Source organism: Bos taurus, chromosome 12 (assembly GCF_002263795.3).
Source record: "Bos taurus isolate L1 Dominette 01449 registration number 42190680 breed Hereford chromosome 12, ARS-UCD2.0, whole genome shotgun sequence".
Taxonomy (NCBI): domain Eukaryota; kingdom Metazoa; phylum Chordata; class Mammalia; order Artiodactyla; family Bovidae; genus Bos; species Bos taurus.
In genome coordinates, this window is record NC_037339.1 from 54,423,319 (window position 1) to 54,445,450 (window position 22,132).

The window sequence follows — 22,132 nt, forward strand, 5'->3', positions numbered from 1 at the left end:
CACTCAATAAAAGCATGAAATGAACATGTTGAATGCTGGAAAAGCAGATCAAATTAGATCAGGAGAATAAACATTCAGATGAAAACTGAAAATTATGGAGGGACGTTCTGAAAACTTTCATTGGCCTTCGAGGTTGACAGAAATGCTTCATGTCTCTAATTTCACTTCAGAATCTATGGTAGTCCTTCTCTGATATTAGAGTATCGTTATACAATCACTCATGATAAGGAGAAACTTTTTAGTCCCCAAATGAAATAGAGAGAACATTTCCAGCAATAAATAGGTAGGAACTAGGGAGAAAAGGGATACGGAAGATTTTTGTATATGTGTGACAAAAGGAGTCAAGAACACTTTGGTACCAAAGGTGATTTAAAACAATTTTAAGTGAGAATGGCTGTGAAGAGAGGAAGAGGCAATATAGAGCCATTTCTTCATATAAATATTTTCAGAATTTTCAACTGTGCAATGCCTGAGAGCTGCAAATTCTCCTTTCTACTCTATGTTAATATAATTGATGCAAAATGCAGGACAATTTTAAAAAGTTAACAACTGCTTTTAGTAAGACTATTTTATTTAAAAAATTTTCAAAATATAAAAATAATAAACATTATGGGTATTAACAAACAAAACAACATAATTCAACTATAAATAATAAAAATGTTGACAACCCCACATAAACACATAATACTATAAACATTCTAGGCATACAAGAGTAGTTTTCTAGTTCAAGTTTTACCATTTTCAAGTTTTATCACTTTAAAAATAAACAAAAAAGCTGCTACAGCTTAACCAATTACTTTCGCTCCACTCAAAGAGCAGGGAATTTTCCCCCCATGCCAACACACATTCATGAAATGGGATACTTATGGGCACAGGTATTAAAAATTGGAATAATCCAGTCTCCAGACAAGAAAGAATTCCTTTGGTGCTTTTAGGTTCAACAATCCACAGAAATTGAGTTCAACTAAACCACTATTAAAGGAAATCTTGTGCCAGACATGTTCTGAAGTAATATTACACCCAAAACAGGTTCAGGATTCTGAGAATCAAAAGTAAACATCTATGAATGCTTTGCTGATACTTAAAAACTGTATCCTAAGAACATTCACTAAGATGCTGGAATGAAGTCTTGCAGATGCAGAAAATCTGCACATCAACACAAAACTTGTACAATGTAAATAATACATCTCTTTACAACTCATCAAATGTTCTATAAATATTTAAGAATTACCCTGCCTCCTGATGAGTAAAAGACAGATGGGAATTGAATGCAGAAGAGGATTACACCATTTTTTAGGATTAGAAAAGTTTTCCATTTGCAACTGGGAAAACTGAGCCATGCTCAACGTATCATTTTTTTTTTTTTTTTAGTCTAGTCATATTAACCATTCCTCTTATCAAAAGAGCTGCTGACAAATTGAAGAAAATGTTTTCTTTCTGGGAAGCTGGACACCAATTAGTATGTCATTCTGCATCATTCTCTTTAAATTACAGGGTGTTTCTAATTGGCTGGGCTCTTTACCTGGCTCATCACAGACCACTTTTATAATTATGCTGCTAGATTAGATTAAGTTATAAGCAATCATAGATTTAAGCTCAGCAAAGTCTGGATAACAGGTTGAAAAATGATATTGAAAGGTTTTGTAGCACCAATGACTTTTTCCTAAGACACTTGAGGGGCTGCATCGCTTTAAAGTTATTATTTCTCTTGTAAACAAGACCAAAAATATTCAATTGATCTGTACTTTGAGCACAAATATTTATAAACTCTATTTGAAAAAAAAAACACACATATAGCATGACTAGGGCAGCTAATAGTGTAAAATCTAAGTATATTGAAAAATATAAAGATATATAAAAGGCTTTCATAATGCAATCGTGCAGAGGTAAACTGCTTCATTCAATTACACAAAAGTGATTCTGTACAGTTATCTACATATAGCTCCATGAGAATCCTCTTCAGGAAAATGAAATAATGAAAATCCTCATCTTTAATTAATAAACATATGGGAAATTATTAAAATATGTACCTGACCTACCAGATCTCAAAGCAATTTTTCAAAAAGTGCAATGATTTTAACGAGAATTAAATCATCTCAACTTCTGATTCCCAATGGCATGTTCAATTTCATTTTGCTTTATTTTTTAATTTAAAAACAAGGGGGTGAAAAAAAAGGAAGATGACAAAATAAGAGAGAGTAGTGGTATGTGATCCACAGCTATTAACCAAACCCAAAGCTGATAACAGCCAAGTACGGTCTCTTCAGAGAATTATCTTTGGGTTTTCAGCCCAGCACGTTAGAGCTATTCTAACTATTACACAGAGAGAGAAGCTCTCCTTACAAAGAAAAAATACTGAACTAATCTGGGAAAATATCTGCAAACTCCCAGTGGCCACACGTTAGTTTACAATGTGAACTAATACAAAAGTCTAATTTTAAAATGCCTTGTAGGCTACAAGGTCATACATAAGAAAAATTTCCAAAATACTTACTGTTCCTTTAAACCAAGCCTACATTAACCATGCTGTTTTCAATTAATATGAATCAAAATAGATAATTTACATTATGTCTGACATATTCATTCTTTTTTCCTGGCGACAAATGCAATGCATACTCAAGAAAAAGTGCTTGCAGAACAGTTAACTTTGCACAAAAAGGTGAAAATGTGAGCATGGCTGAATGGAACTAAAAACAAAAGGAAAACAAGGGTGAAGAGAATCAAATATAATTTGGACTCTTAATGAAAACTTGTGATCAAGTGTTAACTTCTAAAATGTTAATGAGAATCCAAGAAGGAATACTAAGAAATTAATGTTCTGAAAACTTTATGGTGCTCATTATAAAGAGGGTATTTTGGGTGAAAATTTAGAATAAAATTTAACTTCACTCTTTATAAATAATTCTACACCATATTGCTTATAAATAAAGAACACGGACATACACCTCTTAAGGCAAGAAATCTACAGTCTTTAACAGTGTTAGACACACACTATTTCCCCTTGCTTTTAAGATTGTCTTTGATGTCTTTGTTGCAAGTGAAGAAAACAAGGAAACACTGTGTAAATTAGACGTTCATTAGATATTTCTCAGTATTTATAATTCACAGATCATCCCATATTACTTGAAAGGCAAATTATTCTCCTTGTTGACTTTGAAGAGTTAAGAATTTTTTAAAAATTATTTGGGTAAGTGGCCTTGGTGTAGACTTCAATAAATATATTTAGAAGAAACAGGCAAGTTATTACCATGTGAAAAAAATATTTTAACCATTTGTTCAAAATTATTGTAAGTAACCACCCTAACTCCAGAAATGTATCCTAAAGCCCAGAAAAAGTAAAGCCAAACCACGGTTTAACTTTTTAATCATTTTCATCATTCTAGATTGTTCATGCTGATGAACATAGTATCATGGCTTTATAGATTTCCTAGATACAATTTCAACTTGGCTGAGCCTGAAAACTCATCTCATGTTAGGAAAACCAAGAGGATTTGTTTTTCCTTCTTAGAGTGTTTAAAAACAAACAGCTATAAAGGGGAGAAAACATTTAAGTATAAGATCAGACAAAGCACACACTCAGATTTACTTCTGGACTCAGATGTACCCTAAAATTGAACTGGAAAAATAAAAATGCTAATTATGGTACATGTAAACATCTATTCAAACTGATAAAGGGCAAACATAAAGTGATAGTGTCATATTATTGTAACAGTCGTCTCCAGACAGGAACAGGTCTTGCTGTTGTAGTCACAAAGCTAAATTCAGGCAATGATGATCTCCCTCTGCTGGAAAAAGAGAAGACTATTAAAAAAAACTTTGAAAACAGTAAATAAATCTAAAACTTGAATCATACCATACAATGACCTTAACTTTTTAAAAACATTACATCTGAGAAAAGAATCAAAATGAAAGTTGCAGACAAATTTTACAAAGATCAACCATGGTTTAAAATGATTTTAACAAAACCTCTCTGCAACACGCTTCATTAAGCTGCACAGATAACAGCTCGGCAACACGGTTATGATCCAAATTTTTCATTAGGAAATGTCATCATGGACCATATAGTAAATTTTTATCAGTGTGGGTTGGAAAAGTAACAATTTTAAGAAATCATTAACAAATTTCAAGATATTGATAAAAAAATAAAAGCAAGAACAATTGTCTTAAGTTTCCCAAGGACTACAAAATAATCGTGAGCTATATATGTAATTTCCTTAAACTCCATGGGATAACCATTTCATTCTTCAATCACACTGTATGACATAAAATACTATACTAAGCATAATGATAAACAACAAAAGTAAATAAAAAGGAACATATCAAAATGAGACAGTGTTTGGTATACAAAAGAAGACTAACTTGGATGATGAGATAAGAGGATGGATGAAATAAAGTAACAGGGAGGGAAGGGTTAGAAAAGAAACATAAATTGGTACAAAAAAGTAAAAAATGCTTCAATTATACTAATCTAATAAGTACATAATACTGATAAAATGCAAGAACCAAATTAGGAATTTCTCTACTGAATAAGTATAACGTTTTCATTAGAAATTACTAATGCATGTCAATCAAATTCACCAAGGTTTCTTTCTTTCTTGGGTCTTTTAGATAGCTATTCTGGATATCAGATCTGTCAGATTATCTGTCAGATAATCTGCTGTCATCTGATAGGTATACAATAATCAGAGAGCAAAAAAATCTATTCTTCTCTAAAAGCCTGTATGCTGTATACATACCTTAGAGCAACTAGCCCGTTCAAAAGTTAATAAGATAGTTTCTGAAAATATGGGAAAAGGAAATTTTTTCTTTCTGCCTTACAAATATTGTATGTTCATGATTTATCCCTAGATTAAATTTCTACTTTTAATCATATAGGGTTTCAGAAGAATGGGAATAGCACTGTAAAGGACCACAAATAAGCTAACAAGCTTACTGAACTAAGCTAACAAGCCAAAACTTTTACACAGGACATTTTTGTTTTAAAATGCTAAGATTTTTTTTGTAAGGGAAGAAAAAAAAAATCTTACAAATGTTTACATAAATTCTAGGACTAAAACTATTTTTCTATAATTAGTTTACACTACAGGTAAGGAAAAAAGAAAGAAAATATAAATTGATAGTTTGTATGATACTCTAAAATAGCCATTGATATTTCAACATACTAGATGAGCAAATGTTTGCTTTCTTTTTATAACCTTTAGAACCAGTGAGTATTGTTCCAAGTAAGACTGAAAATACAGTCCCCATAAAACAGTTCTAGTAAGAAGAAATTTCCTCCAATTAAACCATACTTTTCACAGGTAGTCAGCTAAAACAGTGAAGTCTTATCTTAATAGTAAACTATCGTTTGATACATTTGATCATATCACAAAATAAAACAAGAGCTATGGAATACTATCCCATTCATGCAACACGATTTCATTAAATGCTGAATACTGGTTAACTACCAAAATTAATTTTTAAATGTTACAATTATCCAATAACATTTAAAACAACACTGCTATGTAGAGACATAAGATACTGAATGAAATATGTAAAATGACAACTCCACCATCCCTTGAGGTAATCCTAATCAATCTTTTAACAAATGATATATAATTTCCTTCCATTTTTTCCTGAAAAAAGTAGCTGTCTACATCTCAATTCCTTCTTCATTCCCACTTCAGCCCAGATCTATACTATAGCAAAGAACTTCTAAGGAAAACTGCAGAATTAAAAAATGTATTTCAAGTTTTAGGTAAATACTATAATAAAAAAGAGTTCTAAACTCTGAGTTTAGAACTGAAAGGAAGTTGTAAGTATGAAGAAAAAGTGCGAATACAGAAGTTAATCTATACTTTTTAGGTTAAATGTAATTTGTGTAGCAAAAGCAAACATCTGGAACAGTATACAAAACTGTACCAAGACACACTGTATGACTTATCATAACCAAATCTAAGTTGCTTCTACTGATGATAGAAACAGTAACAGCAACAACAGGTAGGGAGAACTGGTATAGATATGTTAAACTGTTTTAGATCAAACACTAATATACTACCAGGGAAACTAAAGATGTGAAAGGAACCTTAAGAGATCATCTGCTGCTGCTGCTAAGTTGCAGCAGTCATGTCTGACTCTGTGCAACCCCATAGACGGCAGCCCACCAAGCTCCCCCGTCCCTGGGATTCTCCAGGCAAGAACACCGGAGTGGGTTGCCATTTCCTTCTCCAATGCCTGAAAGTGAAAAGTGAAAGTGAAGTCGCTCAGTTGTGTCCAACTCTTAGTGACCCCATGGACTACAGCCTACCAGGCTCCTACGTCCATGGGATTTTCCAGGCAAGAGTACTGGAGTGGGGTGCCATTGCCTTCTCCGAAGAGATCATCTAGTCCAACCCTTTTCATTTTACAGACAAGGAAACAACCCTGGATAAGTTAAGAGACTTTTCTAAGGCCAGAGAATTAGTTACAGAGCTTGGGAACAAAAGCTAAATCTCTTAACACTTGTCCAGTACTCTATACTTGCTCATCTTTGAATATAAAAAATTAATGGGATGGACTAGATTAGTGGCTCTTGACATTTCTGTTCTTACACAATGATAGAAACCAAAAGGCTATCTTACTCCTGAAATAGACATTTAATATTCCAAAATGTTAATAGCTTACTAATTGCTATGGAAATTCCGCTAAGACTATGTGTATACTCCTCCATCACTATTTGTAAGAAACCCCACTGGTACAATACTTAACAGAATCAACTGTTTACTAAGATGATCCCAATTGATTGAGAAGACCTTCAAGAAAGATTTCTGGAAAATTGATAAGAATTAACAAGGGAGGTAATTGTCACTCCATTATTGGAGATTTAAATATGCATTCATTCATTAATTCATCCCACAAACAACTGAATGTCCACTATGAGCCAGGTTTTATGATAATCACTAGAGATAAAGATGAATAAGACATGGTCCCCTTCTTAGAGGAGCTTGTAATCTAGTGGGGAAGACAGACATATAAACCAGATAAACTATATTACAACATAAGTACTATAACAGAGATATGAACAAAGTGCTGTATTAAAAGGGATGGTTAAGGTATGAACTGGCTAATGACCAAAGACTAGTAATTTTGTGTAACATCTACTACATTTACTGCAAACACAATCTCATGCCCGATCAATAATTACGAAGGAGGTAGCAACATAGTTTTTAAAAAAGCTGGCACTGAAATCAGAGTGCCTGTATTCAAATCTAGTCCTTCTATTTACTAGCTATCACTTTGGGCAAGTCATTCCATCTCTATTAGCCTAAGTTTCCTTACCTGTAAAATGGATATCTTAAGTTTTAAATGAGAACACATGAAAGTACATGTAGAGTACTAGTATTTTTTTTATAAACATACTCATTAATTTAAAAAATCCAATAGCAATTTAATACTAAATAATATTTACAATTAAAATATTAATGATAATAAAAATATAATTATGAACCTGATAAATGTTGCTAATATTTAATCCCCATACTTTAGGACCCAATCAAAACATTCTTGCGTTCTGATTCATTCAAAGCAACACGGTGTAAAACATTTTAATTTTAGGTTATGACAGAATTTAAGAATAGGGAAAGTGATTAGCTATTTATGAATTTAAATAAACAATATATAATTTCAGTTACATTATAAGGGAATTTTACAATAATTACACAATAGCACACTAAAATTTGCTAATCAAATTATAAAGCCAAAAATCAGTATGGAGATTTAACTGGCCTTTGAAAGATTTTCTTTCTTTATAATACCTGTTTGGTGTAAAGAGAAGAAACGTGAGCCTCTGCCAATTTGGCATCTTTCACGACTACTAAAAAGAAAAGAAAACAAACTTACCTAATGAATCAGAATAGCACATAGTCAACATACAAGAGACTATACATAAAAATATATCACAGCTCTAAGTATAGTAAAGAAGTTCTGAGTAAAGTCACTATTGTGACAAAAGACATCTGACAGTGAAATTTTAAATATAAACATGTGCATCAACTGCAAGCCAAAACGTTCCTATGAAACAGAACTACCGTTGGGAGTATATATACAACTTTAAGTGGAGGAAGAAAAGAAAAAGAGGAACAGCATCCATGAGCTACTCCACTGGCAAAAGACTATGGTGGTGAAATTACAGTTTGTGACTGTGAGGACCCCACCATGGGAAGAAAGTTTTTTTGTGTGTGATTTTCAATATAATCACTGTAATCTCAGAAGGGGCAGAAATACTTGCAACCAAAAGGATAAATTTTAAAAGATAAATATGTAGTCTCCCACCCTCCATTCTACAAAGAACGCATTTATTTCCTAGAAACTGCTATATCAACTTTCAATGATCATGTTGTCAGAGAACATGAGAGAAGTCCACTTAAAAATCACAATATTGTTGCAAATGTCAAAGATTTTTTTTATAGAAGTATAGGAAATGCACACTTAAAATATCAGACTGGAACACTTACCAAACAGTGCTTTCCTAAAGTAGTATCTATAGTACATTTCTTTATTCATACATCTTCAAATGGTCAAGTTTTCTTTCATACATCCAAAATGTAATGTGATGTTTTCTTATTCACCAAATGTTATCTCTACTTGAAGTCTGGTTCCAAACTAATCAGCCTGCTTTTAAATTTTAAGACATCTGTTGAAAGTTTATAGGATCAAACCAAACTGAAGTGGTATAAATTTTAAACAATGGATTGTACATTATTGTAAAGGTACCAGTAACCATTATTAAGAATAAGTTAGTGATTATAGCTCCTTTTGTGATAACTGGGGAGAAGGGTAGATCACCATCTGGAATGGTCTATTTATTTTAATTCTTTTTCTTTTCTTTCTTTTTTTTTCTTTTTTCTTTTTTTAAATCAAGGAACATTGTCTTTTTTTTTTGTCATTGCTTTTTTCTTTTCTTTTCTTTTCAAGAGACCATTCCACTTTATTTTTTAACATCTGAATGCATAAGGACTCAAATGCAAAGCAGTCATACACCGTTATCATTAAAACCCATATGGTAAAATACATACACAAGTCCAACAAAAGGCTAATACATAGTAAAGCCTAAGCATACTACTATGTAATATTATGAATACATAACTTGGAGACTTTAGTTAGAGTACTATGTTATCTATTCATTTTTTGAAAACATTCATTAAGATTTTAAATGCAAATTCATTCCTTATTTGGAGTAAAACAAAATTCTCTAAGTTATAACAAGTATTGGTCATTAAGTCTTCAGACCTATTCATTAAATTACAAAGAACCCAAATAATTCTGTAATGTTCAGTAAGTATGTAATAAAAACATTGCATATGTTTCTAGTGTGATGTCTTTACCAATTGTTTACTGAAATAAAACGCAAACATCAATCTTTCAAAATACAGGATTCAGAAGGTAGTTTTCTTCTCTTTTGTCTATTTGTGAAATCCATCTTCATTACATTTTACCAAAAATTGTTTTTACAAATATGTAAAAGTACATTAGATAATACTAATGAAACACAGGTAGAGTTCTATCATATGCAGATCAATGATCAGTCAAATCATCTTCTCCAAGAACGAGATTCATTGTCCTCTTCTTCTTCATCATCATCTTGAAGTAATGAATCATCCACCAAAGACTCTTCCTGAAACTTTAGGTTAAAATGCATTTAGGAATTTACCCAAAAAAAAAAAGAAAAGAAAAAAGGTGACACTTTTAAATACTGATTACTCTCAACAGAGTCGAATACAAAAGGTATTTCTATAGTTAGACCATTCAAGAAACAAAAGCAACCTTTATCCACTCAAAGGTTTCTCAATACTATCTATTCTACTGCTTACATCACAGACACTAAAAAAAAAATCAAAGTTGTAAGCCTTTGTACATGCCATTTCTCCTGCCTCTCTTCATCAAATTATGCCATCTTCTATACCTACAAAACATTGCTGCACACCTTTTTTTTTTTTTTTAAGAAAACATCAGTAATTCTTCTCTGACACTAAATCAACCAATAACTTGAATAAAGTTTATCAATACTTATATTTCTTTTCTGCTGTATGTAACAAACATTTTCTTTTACAGCATTCTTTTCTTTTCCCCATTCCCTTCATAAAAGCTTCTCAGACTACTTTTCAAACTTTTCAAAATACCTAATACCAGGAGCTCTCCTGCTTTTCTCCCCATTCAATTCAAACTCATGGAAGGACAAAGGTATAATCTAAAATATAAAATGACAAATCATGTATATGAGTTTCAAAATACACATTTTATTCTTGCATTTGACTATGGACATGTATAACAGCCTCAAATGCTCTCCAAACAAAATGAAGTGCCATAATGAAAATCTAATCAAGGTAAAACATGGAACCATTTAGTTTTCCCACCTTACCTTTATTCCTTAACTTCCTCAATTTTTTTTCCTACAGCTTATTTCATGATTAAACAAAAGACAGTTGCTTATTTTAGATTTTTGGTTTCAAAGGGCTCTCCCACTTCAGTGGTCTTTATGCTCCCCCCTCTCAGCCATAAGACTAACTGCTGTTATGCAAGAAAAAATATACTATTCCACACCTATATCTCTGCCAATTATAATGCCTCTCTAACTATTACCAGTCCAAGTTCTTGGTTATGAAAAGCTTTTTTTTTTATCACTTGGGGTTCAGCTACACTGCTACCACCTCCTTCAAGATTCTTCTGGAAAGAAACAATTATTCCTTCCTCTGCGTACCCACAGCATATTGTTCAAATCTTTATTCACCATATCAATCTGCCTTTTATTATAATTAGTTTCTTGTGTCTATCACCACCTTCTTTTCCAGATTGTATTGCTCCTTGATGATAGGGACCGTGTCTTATTCATTTTTCTGCCTATTGCAGTATCTACCATATAGCAGGCATTCATTCTAATGAACTAAAATGATATGAATTAAAACCTGAAATGTCAATAAAGTAATTAAGTAAATATATACTCTAAAACTTAAAATATCACAAGACTTCCTGTGGATAAAAATCTAATGAGCAATTATTGTCTTCTAAGAATAAATGAAAACTGAGTATATATATGATTTTCAGATATTCTTTTTGGATTAGAAATCCACAGTTATCGTTAATACATAAAATTTAATCATCTGCATTTTATCTGCTATCCCCTGCCTGGAAAGTAGCTCAGGAATAAAAGCTTTATGTTAAAATCACAGCCATAGATCATATTTTATATAAAAATAAACATTTAAGGGTAAAAGCAAATGAAAAAAAAAAAAAAACATACTTCCTCTTCATCAGGTTCAACTTCTTCTGTTTCGACAGCTGAAATATTAGTTATTGGCTTATTCCATGCCAGCTTTAGATCCTGCCCTTTGAAACGAGCTCCATGAACTGCAGCCTAAAACAACGAAAAACATTGGAATACAGAACATTAATAATTTATGAAGAAAACAATGAAATGTTATAGTACCTAATATTAAATACAAGTGAAGACAGTTGTCTATTTTTGCTTTGTGGTTTATTTCTCTATTTACTATTTATTATTGCAGTTTATAATTTACTTTACATTGTTATTTATTTCTAAAGTCAGCCTAGTGATTTGAGTAGAGCTATTTCACTACTGGCCAATATGTGACTAGAAGAACTATGTCTCCAAGTCTACAGTAAAATGATAACTGCTACTCAGGGCAATAACTGCAAAGCACTTCAAGATTCTGGTTTTGTATTTTAATTCTTATTAATTCACAAATGACTCATACAGTAACTAGAAACTAGAAACCTCTAATAAATTTAAGGATAATTTTGCATGTGTATTTATACTTAAATTACATCAAATAATCACAAATACCATAAAATGCCTGATCCATCACTAATACAAAATACAAATATCTCAATGAAGAAAAAAAACTGAGCTTTTCTATTGAAAACTAAAGAACTTCCCTACAAAGCTTTCAGAGTTGCATATAATGAAAACTGAGTAAACAGTCAAGCCTAAATACTTGCTACATTAAATGGCTGGTTCAGAAAGAGTGCTTTCAAATTAAAGTAATGTGAACTAATATAAATCAACATTAGCAACAAACCAAAATAACTGTCACCAAAGATTTACAGCAAAACCTCAAAGTACAGCATAATGTGAAATGTAGAAACAATTACATGTTTAATGACATCTGACCACGAGTAGTATGATATAAAGTCCCCAGGTAAAACTTTTAAATCTACACATATAAATTTATGGTTACTTTAAAAGATTTCATGCCTATTAAAATGTAGCTCAGAAATTTTTAGTCCATGACCCCATCATGTCATATAACTAAAGAAATTTTAAGTACTTATATATAATATTTAAGTCCAAAAACAAATTAAGTTTTTGAGGCTGTAAATATTACATAAAAGCACATTCCTGCAAGGAATTCCAACTATCTCACACAAAATGTCTACTCATAAAATTCATGTTTTCATCCAGCTAAAGAAAATGTTAGTGATGTTAGTGATGTCATCTATAGTAAGTTCTTCAAAAATTTCTTATGATCTAATTTTGCACATCTCTATATTCAATACGTACTTCAAATGTACAAGGTGAATCTACAACTCTCTAAAGTTTTAGTTTTAAAATTATTTACTGGGTGCTGTCATCCAGGCTTTGTTGTTCAATTTACCCGTTATGCGTATGCGTTGGTCTCAGTTGTGTCTGACTCTGTGAGACCCCATGGACTGCAGCCCTCCAAGCTCCTCTGTCGATGGGATTCCCCAGGCAAGAATACCGGAGAGGGTTGCCATTCCCTACTCAAAATTTACACATTATAAGGCAGAGTAAAATTAGCATAAATCTAAGTAGCCTGGGATTTTTGGAATGCTAAGTGAGTTCTGGTTTCAGCTTCAAGGCATCAGTTTCGTGAGCCCCAAACAAAAGTCACCTGACCTTTGAAGCTTTGAAGTCAGGCCATGACTTTTCTCTAGCTATGAATATCCTAGACGGCATTTTCTTTCAATATAAGGCTGTTTCATCTACACTGAAAATTTGTTTACAGTAGCCATCTTCATTAATTATTTTACCAATAACTCACAGCAGCTTCTGTATTGGCACTTGCATTTTTGTATTATGGAGATAGATTCTTTCCTTAAACCTCATGAACCAATCCCTGCTAGCTTCAAACTTTTCCTCTGAAGCTTCCTCATCTCTCTCAGCCCTCACAATATTGAAAACAGACAGGGCGTTGCTCTGGATTAGACATGACTGAGCGACTTCACTTTCTTTCTTTATGAGGATACTGTGGCTGGATTGATGTCCTCTCCAGACCACTAAACTTTCTCCACATCAGCGGTAAGGCTGTTTCACTTTCTTTTCATTCTTGTGTTTACTAGAGTAGCACTTTCAATTTCCTTCAAGAACTTTTCCTTTGTGTTCACACCTTGAATAACTGGCACAGGAGGCCTCGTTTTTGTCCTAGCTCAGCTTCTGATATACCTTCCTCACTAAGCCTAATCTTTCTAGCCTTTGACTTAAAGTGAGCAACGTGAGACTCTTCCTTTCACTTGTATGCTTAGAGGCCACTGTAGGGTTATCAACTGGCCTCATTCCAAGGTTATTTTGTCTCAGGGAGCAAGAAGGCCCGAGAAGAGGGAGAGATACAGAATGGCTGCTTGACAGGGCAGTCAGAACACATTTATTGACTGAATCTGCTATTTTATATGGGCACAGTTTATGGTGCTCCCAAACAACCACCATTTGTTCTGTGGTCACCAGAACAAATATAATAATAATAATGAGAAAGTTCGGAATATTGCAGAAATTACCAAAGTGTGATAGAGAGACATACAGTGAGCAAATGCTGTTGGGAAATGGTGGCGACAGATCAGCATAAAGAAGCACTGCCACAAACCTTCAATCTGTCAAACAAACAATAATATCTGCAAACTGCAATAAAGTAGAGCACAGTAAAACAGGGCATACCTGTATATGTGTGTGTGTATAAAAACCACACAGTACAGAATTATATGGGAAATATCAGGAGCCTTCAATTTATTTTCTTTATACGTGTGTATATATGTGCTATACATGTATATGTATATGTGCACATCTGTATATGAATGCATTTTTTTCCCCCACCCCCAGCTCTGACCTCTGAAAAAAATTGTTATAATTAACATACTCAGTAGTAATGAGCATGCTTAGTACTCAGACTATGGTCTTTAAATACCTTTCCCAGTAATAAGAACCAGAGCTCCTTAGAGAAATGGCCAGTTCATGGTCTGGAAGAGAAAATGTATAAGATGAACCTGGAACACCTTTTCATACCAGAAAGAAAGAAAATATCATAACCCATTAGAGTCCTGTCAAAACAACTCACAACAAACCTATATAAGTAGCCACTAGCCAAAGCCAGGACACATCAGTAACTGAGAACAATGGATCAATACCCATGAAATGTTTAAATCTATGAATTTATAATTGTGTAATATCAATCAAGCTAAATCAAAATATGCATTTATTATGGATCCCTAAAGGAAGAAAGTAAAATATTTGTAAGAAAATCAGGGAAATGTAAACTCTGACTGGGAATTTAATAATATTTAAGGAATAATAATAATTTTTAGGTATAATAATAGTATTGTTTTATTTTATTTGGCCTCTAATATTCAAAGAGACACACTGAAAGGCTTACAGCTGAAATGGTATGACTGGGAATGGCTCCAAAACAAGGAGGTAGAGTGTTGTGGTGGGTGGAATATAGACAAAAAAAGATTGGCCATAAGTGGATAATTGCTGAAGCTCAATGAGGAATTTGTGGGCATTCATTTTACAATTTTCTCTAATTTCTATGCTTTGAAGTATAAATGAAAAGTCTGTTTAAGTGCTGAAGCATTTTATTCATAAGCTTGCTCTAGGATTTTGCCTATTTAGTCTTACACAGCATCATTCGAAGTTTGCACCAAATTATAAGTAAGGCGAGCAGGCAAACATATGACAGAAAGGGAAAAAAGAAAAAGGCTTGAAGATTTGACAAATGAAGGAAGAAAAAAAGTATGAAAAGTAGTTATGAGGTAGGCTCTGTATCTTACATAGAAAATGATTCTAGAAACAACATTTGGAAAAGACTGTGTCGGGGTCCAGCCCTGGTGGATCCAGGGAAATTCGAAGGAGAGACGGCTTCGGCAATCAGTATACGATAGCTTTAATTAAATATTAATTAGAGATATAAAGAGTAATAGAATGAGGATAGCTCAGTAGGAAAATTCAGTGGAGAAAAGAGGCTGAATAACTTGGTTTACGTGGAAAGCTAGTAAAATTCCAAGACAAGGAATTTACATCACCTACGTAGGCCACAGGCGTCCTCCCGTTCTCCCGAAGGAGAGGAGACACTAAGGCCTCCCCAGTCAGATCTTGGAAGCCCAGGCATAATTAGTAGGCTTGACGAGCCTCCACGTTCTAGATGGGGATTCAGCCAGAAGGTGAGAGAAAGAACGACATGGGGAGACCAGTCTTTTGAGGAACTTATCCCATTTTTTATTTTTCCAGGGTCTGTTTTTATACACTGAGATGTTATACAAAAGTCACGCGGGGTCAGCAGTCCTGACTTTTATTAAAGTCAGGTGTTTCATACAAATGTATACAGAGGTCTTAGGGGTGTTACATCATCTTTTGGCCAGGGGGCCTGCTGACAATTTATGACCCTCTCCTTGTGACAGCGGTCAGTCAACTAGAACACTTATTTCTCCAGGGGTGATTATTTTTAAAACAGACGCCACCTTCTGAAGGTACCAGATAAAGTTACATTCCTATAGGGTGGGGATGTAGTGGGTTTTAATTAAGAAAAGAATTTACTTAGCCTAAGGTTCAACGTGATTAATATCAAAGGTTAATACTTATTTCTCTTATATGTTAGTTATATTCATTAATGTGTATAAGGGACAAGAGATATGGAGATATAGCCGTAAACATTGGCTCAACAAATGAAAAACTCTTCACCAATACAATTTCTAATCAGCCCACTATACTATACTAATAGTTTTTTAACTTCTCTAAAGAACCTGTTTTTAGAAGGTTTAAAACATCTCGTGCCTCTCACGGTTGAGAGGCTGTGAACAATCACATGTGGCCGGACAAGCCTGTCAGGTGGGCTAGAGAACCTTCAGAGGAGTTTGTAGGTTGAAACACTCCTATCACGCCCAGGAATTATTTTTAACTGGAGCTCTAAGTTAACTCTTTCTCCGAAAGAGGTGGTGGGGGACAGCCCCGCGTAAAGTCAGAGGTGTAGGTGAGAGCACAAAGTAGTAAAGTAGGCAGACTCTGGTTTTGGGGGTAGATGCTCGAGAATTTCCAGGGGGACTCCTGAGGCTCGATCCCACCTTTGCGTATGTCGAGCCTCCTTCCTCATGACCTTTGCCACGGGCAGAGGTCCTCACGCTGGCTCCCGACATTGGAATAAGCAAGGAGTGTTTGCTTTTTGCCTTGCAAGTTATTTAGATTATGTATCTAAACTGAACATACAAAATGCAGCTCTTCACAAACTTACTGACAAGAAAATCCTTTGTTAGAGCTCTTATAAAACCAATGTTCTGCAAAAACACTGTGGGAAAAATGGACCTAAGTCAGAAGAGCTAGAGCTATAATCCCAGTATATCTTTCTTTTTTAGTAATCATAATGGTAAAACTATCTATAAAATAAAGTTAAAGCCAAGTTTATTAATGTTTGTTAATAACCACAGTATATAATGTTTAGGCAGGAGTTACATTAAAGAACCACCAAAACTCAAAACATGTAAAATCTGATTTTCAGAATTTATAGAGAAAGACTTCTATTTCTTTAGCTTTAAGTTCAAGTTACATGGCCACTTTCTCGCAAGCTTCAGACTTAGATTTACTCATTCTCATAGCAGTGTTCATCATATAGCAATACTTAACTATTAAGTAAATCAGTAAGAACACACAGACTGTTAAAAACACGATTTGATTTCTCTTGACTGAATCCACTTATACACTTAGTTCTTGCCACAGATTTACTATTTATTCAGTTAGCCCCATCAGTTTCTGACTTGATGTTGAACTATCCTCTATGAATCCAATTTTGTGCTTCTATCTTCAGGTCTAAAGAATGAGAGTTTTGAAATCATTTCTTCTATCTTGTTTCTATTCAGTTCCATTAACAATCAATTCTCATTCACACACAGACACACACAAATATTAATAATAGCTAACACCAAGATGGAGAAGGCAATGGCACCCCACTCCAGTACTCTTGCCTGGAAAATCCCATGGATGGAGGAGCCTGGAAGGCTGCAGTCCATGGGGTCACTGAGGGTTGGACACGACTGAGCGAATTCACTTTGACTTTTCACTTTCATGCACTGGAGAAGGAAATGGCAACCCCCTCCAATGTTCTTGCCTGGAGAATCCCAGGGACGGGGGAGCCTGGTGGGCTGCCGTCTATGGGGTCACACAGAGTCGGACGTGACTGAAGTGACTTAGCAATAGCAATACTAAGATGGTTTGGGCTTCCCAGGTAGTGAACTGGCGTCTCCTGCATTGCAGGCAGATTCTTTACCAACTAAGCTAAAAGAGAAGCTCACAGTGGTAAAGAATCCACCTGCCAATCCAAGAGACATGGGTTCAATCCCTGGGCCTGGAAGATCCCCTGGAGAAGGGAATGGCAACCCACTCCAATATTCTTTTCTGGAGAATCCCATGGACAGAGGAGCCTGGCCGGCTACAATTCATAGGATTGCAAAGAGTCAGACATCACTGAAGCAACTTAGCATGCACGCAAGATGATTTACTATGTTCCAGGCACTGTGTTCTAAGTAAACTTTGTAAGTTTTGAATCCTCACAACTACTGGGAGTTGAGGCATGGGTGTCAAAACCTACCAGTAGAACAAGAGTCTCTTTCATTTTGCTTCATACCTCTTTGAGTTTGGGACTGTCGAGTGTCATCTTTGGGACTGACTCTTATAAAACAGGAACTTAACTATCCTATTCTAAAACCGGATCCTGGTTGCTTACAAAAGTATAGGAACAATTCAGAGTAGGAAAACTAACTTTCTAACCAGTCATAGGAAGAGGTCACTTTTTTCTGTCCTCTTTGGGTACTTATCCACCTTTAGTACATTGAGGGTGGTGACAGACAAACCGGAGAACAGAAAATAAAGCAACAGGATTCATCGTCTAATTAACCAGAGTCAAACATTAACCATCTTAACCTAAAGTTAAAATGATTCTGTTAACTCAACCTAAAGCTAAAATATTTCAGTATCTTTTCTGAGGAAAATTTCTTACTTTTCAGTCATATTTGAATGTCTTTGATTATCTTATTCCTTGTACTTTTACTTTAAAATATTATGCATCTACTGACTTAAGAAAATAGATAATCATCTAATACAATGGTTCAGAAATTATGAACAATGAAGTATTTGGAAATAAACATTAAGGTGGACAAATTTATTTTCCTGGGAAAGCCTATCCTTTGGCTTGAGTTCTATCCATCCACATATTGGTATTAAATTTTTCTTCATTATATATAATGATATCGTGATGAGAGGCCTGGCATGCTGCAGTCTATGGGATCGCAGAGTAGGACACAACTGAGCAACTGAACTGAACTGAATTGAGTGATGGGACAAGTAATTTTTTGTACTTTTTAAGCATTCTTCTTTGAAAAAATTAAATATTGGTAACTCAATGTCAAACACACTAATTTTTAAATTGCTCAACCTAACTCACATCAGATCCAAGTTAACCAAAGTTGTTCTGTCACTTATTCAATCTTCACATAATTTATTGTTAAAATTTCTCTTTACACATTAATCCCTGGTCTTTCAACTGACTGCTATTTGCTTGGAAAATATATACACAGTATAAAAATATATATTAAAAAAGTTTACACCTGAAAGAGAAAAAGCAAAACCTAAGAAGGATGGCATATGTCAACAGATCTTACCTATTAAAAGCAAAACATCCAAAACTTACTTAAGAGGCAGAAAGTTTTTTTTTCCCTCAGTCATGTAAATAAACAGGGAGAAGTAACAATACACATTTTTTAAGCAGTTACTACATTCACAAATTTGGTAAATACTATAACCATCTGAATGTAACTACCATTGTTTAACAACATGACTACTTTCCAGAAAACAAATAGAACATAAAAGATGGTACTCAATCTACCTATTCAACATTACTTTGAAAATTGTCACTGAAGGCATCATTTAAAGGAAGCTCATTCTTAACTTACACTCTATAATACCTCTGAGAGAAAACTAGATCAAAACTCTTTTTCAATATAACACATATACATACAAACTTATAAGAAAGTTTTAAACTTTAATCAATTATGAATTAGCTTTAGTTTTCACAAAAGACCTTTAAATAAAAAGATTTCTTAAAACTTAACAAAACTCTAGGATAAGAAATTCCTATAAAACTATCCACTACCCACCAATCTAATTCTGAAACTCCATTATTCCAGGGCCCAGTTAACACTTCCCTGAGACTTCTCAGACACACAGTCTTTATATGATAGACTACAATGTCCCAAGAACAACTCATACCAGGGAAATCCCCAGCAGTGCACTGCCAGGGGATATTTACTAGACGAGGGTAAATCAATTTAGAAGATTTTCAAAACTTATTTAGACCACAATCATCTCAAAACTTTTGAAAACCATTCTACTCTTCCATTCCCCATTCATATTAGGTTAACTATTTGGAATGCTTAATGCACTTTCCCAAATCAAAAGGGTACATCTATTTCTCTGCAATCATGAACAAAGAACACACAGGGTTAAAAACGTTACTATGAATCCCCTACACCTCGTACTCATTTTTCTTTTTTTAATCTTTTAAATCCAGAAGAAAGACAAGGTTGCACATACTTCTGGTCATGTTTTAGAAAGATAATTCAAGATATACATTTGAAGACAACTACACTGAAAGGTGAGCGCTGAAGAATTGATGCTTTTGAACTGTGGTGCTGGAGAAGACTCTTGAGAGTCCCTTGGACTGCAAGGAGATCCAACCAGTCCATCCTAAAGGAGACCAGTCCTGGGTGTTCATTAAAGGACTGATGCTGAGGCTGAAACTCCAATACTTTGACCACCTCATGAGAAGAGTTGACTCACTGGAAAAGACCCTGATGACGGGAGGGATTGGGGGCAGGAGGAGAAGGGGATGACAGAGGATGAGATGGCTGGATGGGTGAACTCTGGGAGTTGGTGATGGACAGGGAGTCCTGGTGCGCTGCGATTCACGGGGTCACAAAGAGTCGGACACGACTGAGCGACTGAACTGAACTGAACACTGAAAGGACTCTAAAGGCTAGCACTATATATTCATGTCTTGGTAAAAAGCTGTAGAGGCCTAGATGAAGATATCCTGAGCTAGGGACACTGCATGGTTCAGCCAACTGAGTCTAAAAAGCAGCAGATGAGGGATGATTAAGAAGAGTAGCCATCAGGATTATTATTTCTGCTTCTACCTTACACTTCACCACTCCTTCTGCCAAAACAGACTTGTTTTGGGCCAGCTGAGAAAGGGAGAAAGTGAAGGGGCCCTACTGGTGTTAAAAAGAATGGAAGAATTCCTGAAGTCTCAAGACAGTACAACTTGTCATTCAACTTGGTGACTAGCTATTCTAACAATTCCATGTTATATATCAAAACTGCCTAACTGCTTTAGGACATTCTTTGTGGCCATGAATTCCACTTCATATGTCCTATGTCTTGTCAAACTGTAGTTAAGCAAAAAAAAAAAAAAAAAAACCACTTATTATAAAACATTTAAATCTGAATTTCAATAAATTAGATTATTTGTAATACTTACTGCTTCAGCTTCTGCTCGTGTCTTGAATGTAATTACTGCATGAAGTGAAGAGTCATCGATCTGACAATCTTCAATTTCACCATATTGCTTTAAATTAAAAAAAAGTATTTCCTCCAAATAAATATTTTGAAACATCCAAAATGCTAATGGTTTTAAAATATTAAAATGCCAACAAATATAGCCCAGAATACATAACAATTCAGGGTGATAAGAAAAAAAACTATTAGTAATTCATTTTAGTACTTGATATTGTAAGATAAAGGGTAGTCTTATTTTCAAATATTATTTTATAATTCTATACTTTCTAGAATTAGGGAAACTTGACTGAACTATTCTTTATTTTTTAAATTTTTATTGGAGTATAGTTGCTTTACAATGTTGTATTAGTTTCTACTATACAGCAAAGTCAATCAGCTATAAGTATACCTATATCCCATCCCTTCAATTGAACTGTTCTTTAAATAATGGAAACATTGGTCAAAGACTGAGTTTCTTTATTGCCATTTCTTTTATGCTCATTATTCTAATTCCAGAAAATGCTAAATCCTTTCTAAAGCAGATCATTATCCTCAGAATATTCTTTGAGTTTTTTTGATTCCCAATTTAAAGCTGGGGGGCAGGGGAGGAAGAGTCAGAGGATTTAAGTAATTTTTCCAAAGTAACTAAGTTAATTACCAGGATGAGAGTCCAAGTCTTTCAATTCCAAAGTTTATCTGACTGCTGTTTACTCTTACTCTACACTCCTCTAGAACACATTCTTTGAGGACATTTACAAGCTAAGCATATTAAATTATGCTTGCTTTGGGTGTGCTGGATTTTATTTTTTCCATGTATAGGAAGATCTTTCTGCAAAGAGCAGAAAACAGCACCTTTATCACATAAAACTTCAGTCCCTTATATATCATTACTAATATCATCCTTCTTTCTTACCCTCAAATAAAATTAAAACCACAATCTCATTAAATGCACACACTACACAAAGAAAAATTCTCTAGGGCATAGTAAAGAAAATGGACCACAGAATCAGTCAGACCCCAGCTCTGTTAGTGTTAGCTGTGTATACTTGAACAAGTTCCTTAATCTCTTCATGTTTCATTTTCCCAATCTCTACAATAAGCACAATAAAGGTACCTACCTCAGAGAGGTGTCAAAATAACTCATAATATGGTGAGTTATATAAAGCATTCAGAATAAAACCAGCCACAAAATAAGTGCTCTGTAAGTTTTAGCTGTAACGTTTTATTACTATACTAGTTCCAGCGCATAAATTAAAGCATTTCATTAATCATAATTTGTAACAATGTTTAGTACTATAGGTTTTTTCTGATACCTGTCAAGTCACAGGTTGA

The 22,132-nt window shown here is 34.1% G+C and overlaps 1 protein-coding gene across 19 annotated transcripts in view; it reads right to left on the reverse strand.

Annotated features, from left to right (window-relative positions):
• Window positions 1-550: 550 nt before the first annotated feature.
• RBM26 (RNA binding motif protein 26) overlaps window positions 551-22,132 on the reverse strand; it is an 83,102-nt gene continuing 61,520 nt past the window's right edge. For 13 of the 19 annotated variants that reach the window (XM_059892293.1, XM_059892287.1, XM_059892292.1 and 10 more), the window contains 5 exons: window positions 20,784-20,870; window positions 11,255-11,368; window positions 8,472-9,637; window positions 7,773-7,831; window positions 551-3,785 (listed from right to left, as the gene is read on the reverse strand). In XM_059892293.1, coding sequence (XP_059748276.1) covers window positions 9,548-9,637; window positions 11,255-11,368; window positions 20,784-20,870 — 291 coding nt within the window. In that variant the 3' untranslated portion in view covers window positions 551-3,785; window positions 7,773-7,831; window positions 8,472-9,547. Of the gene's footprint in view, window positions 3,786-7,772; window positions 9,638-11,254; window positions 11,369-20,783; window positions 20,871-22,132 lie in introns of all 19 variants that reach the window. The other 6 variants (XM_059892281.1, XM_025000144.2, XM_010810887.4 and 3 more) reach the window with 6 other exon arrangements.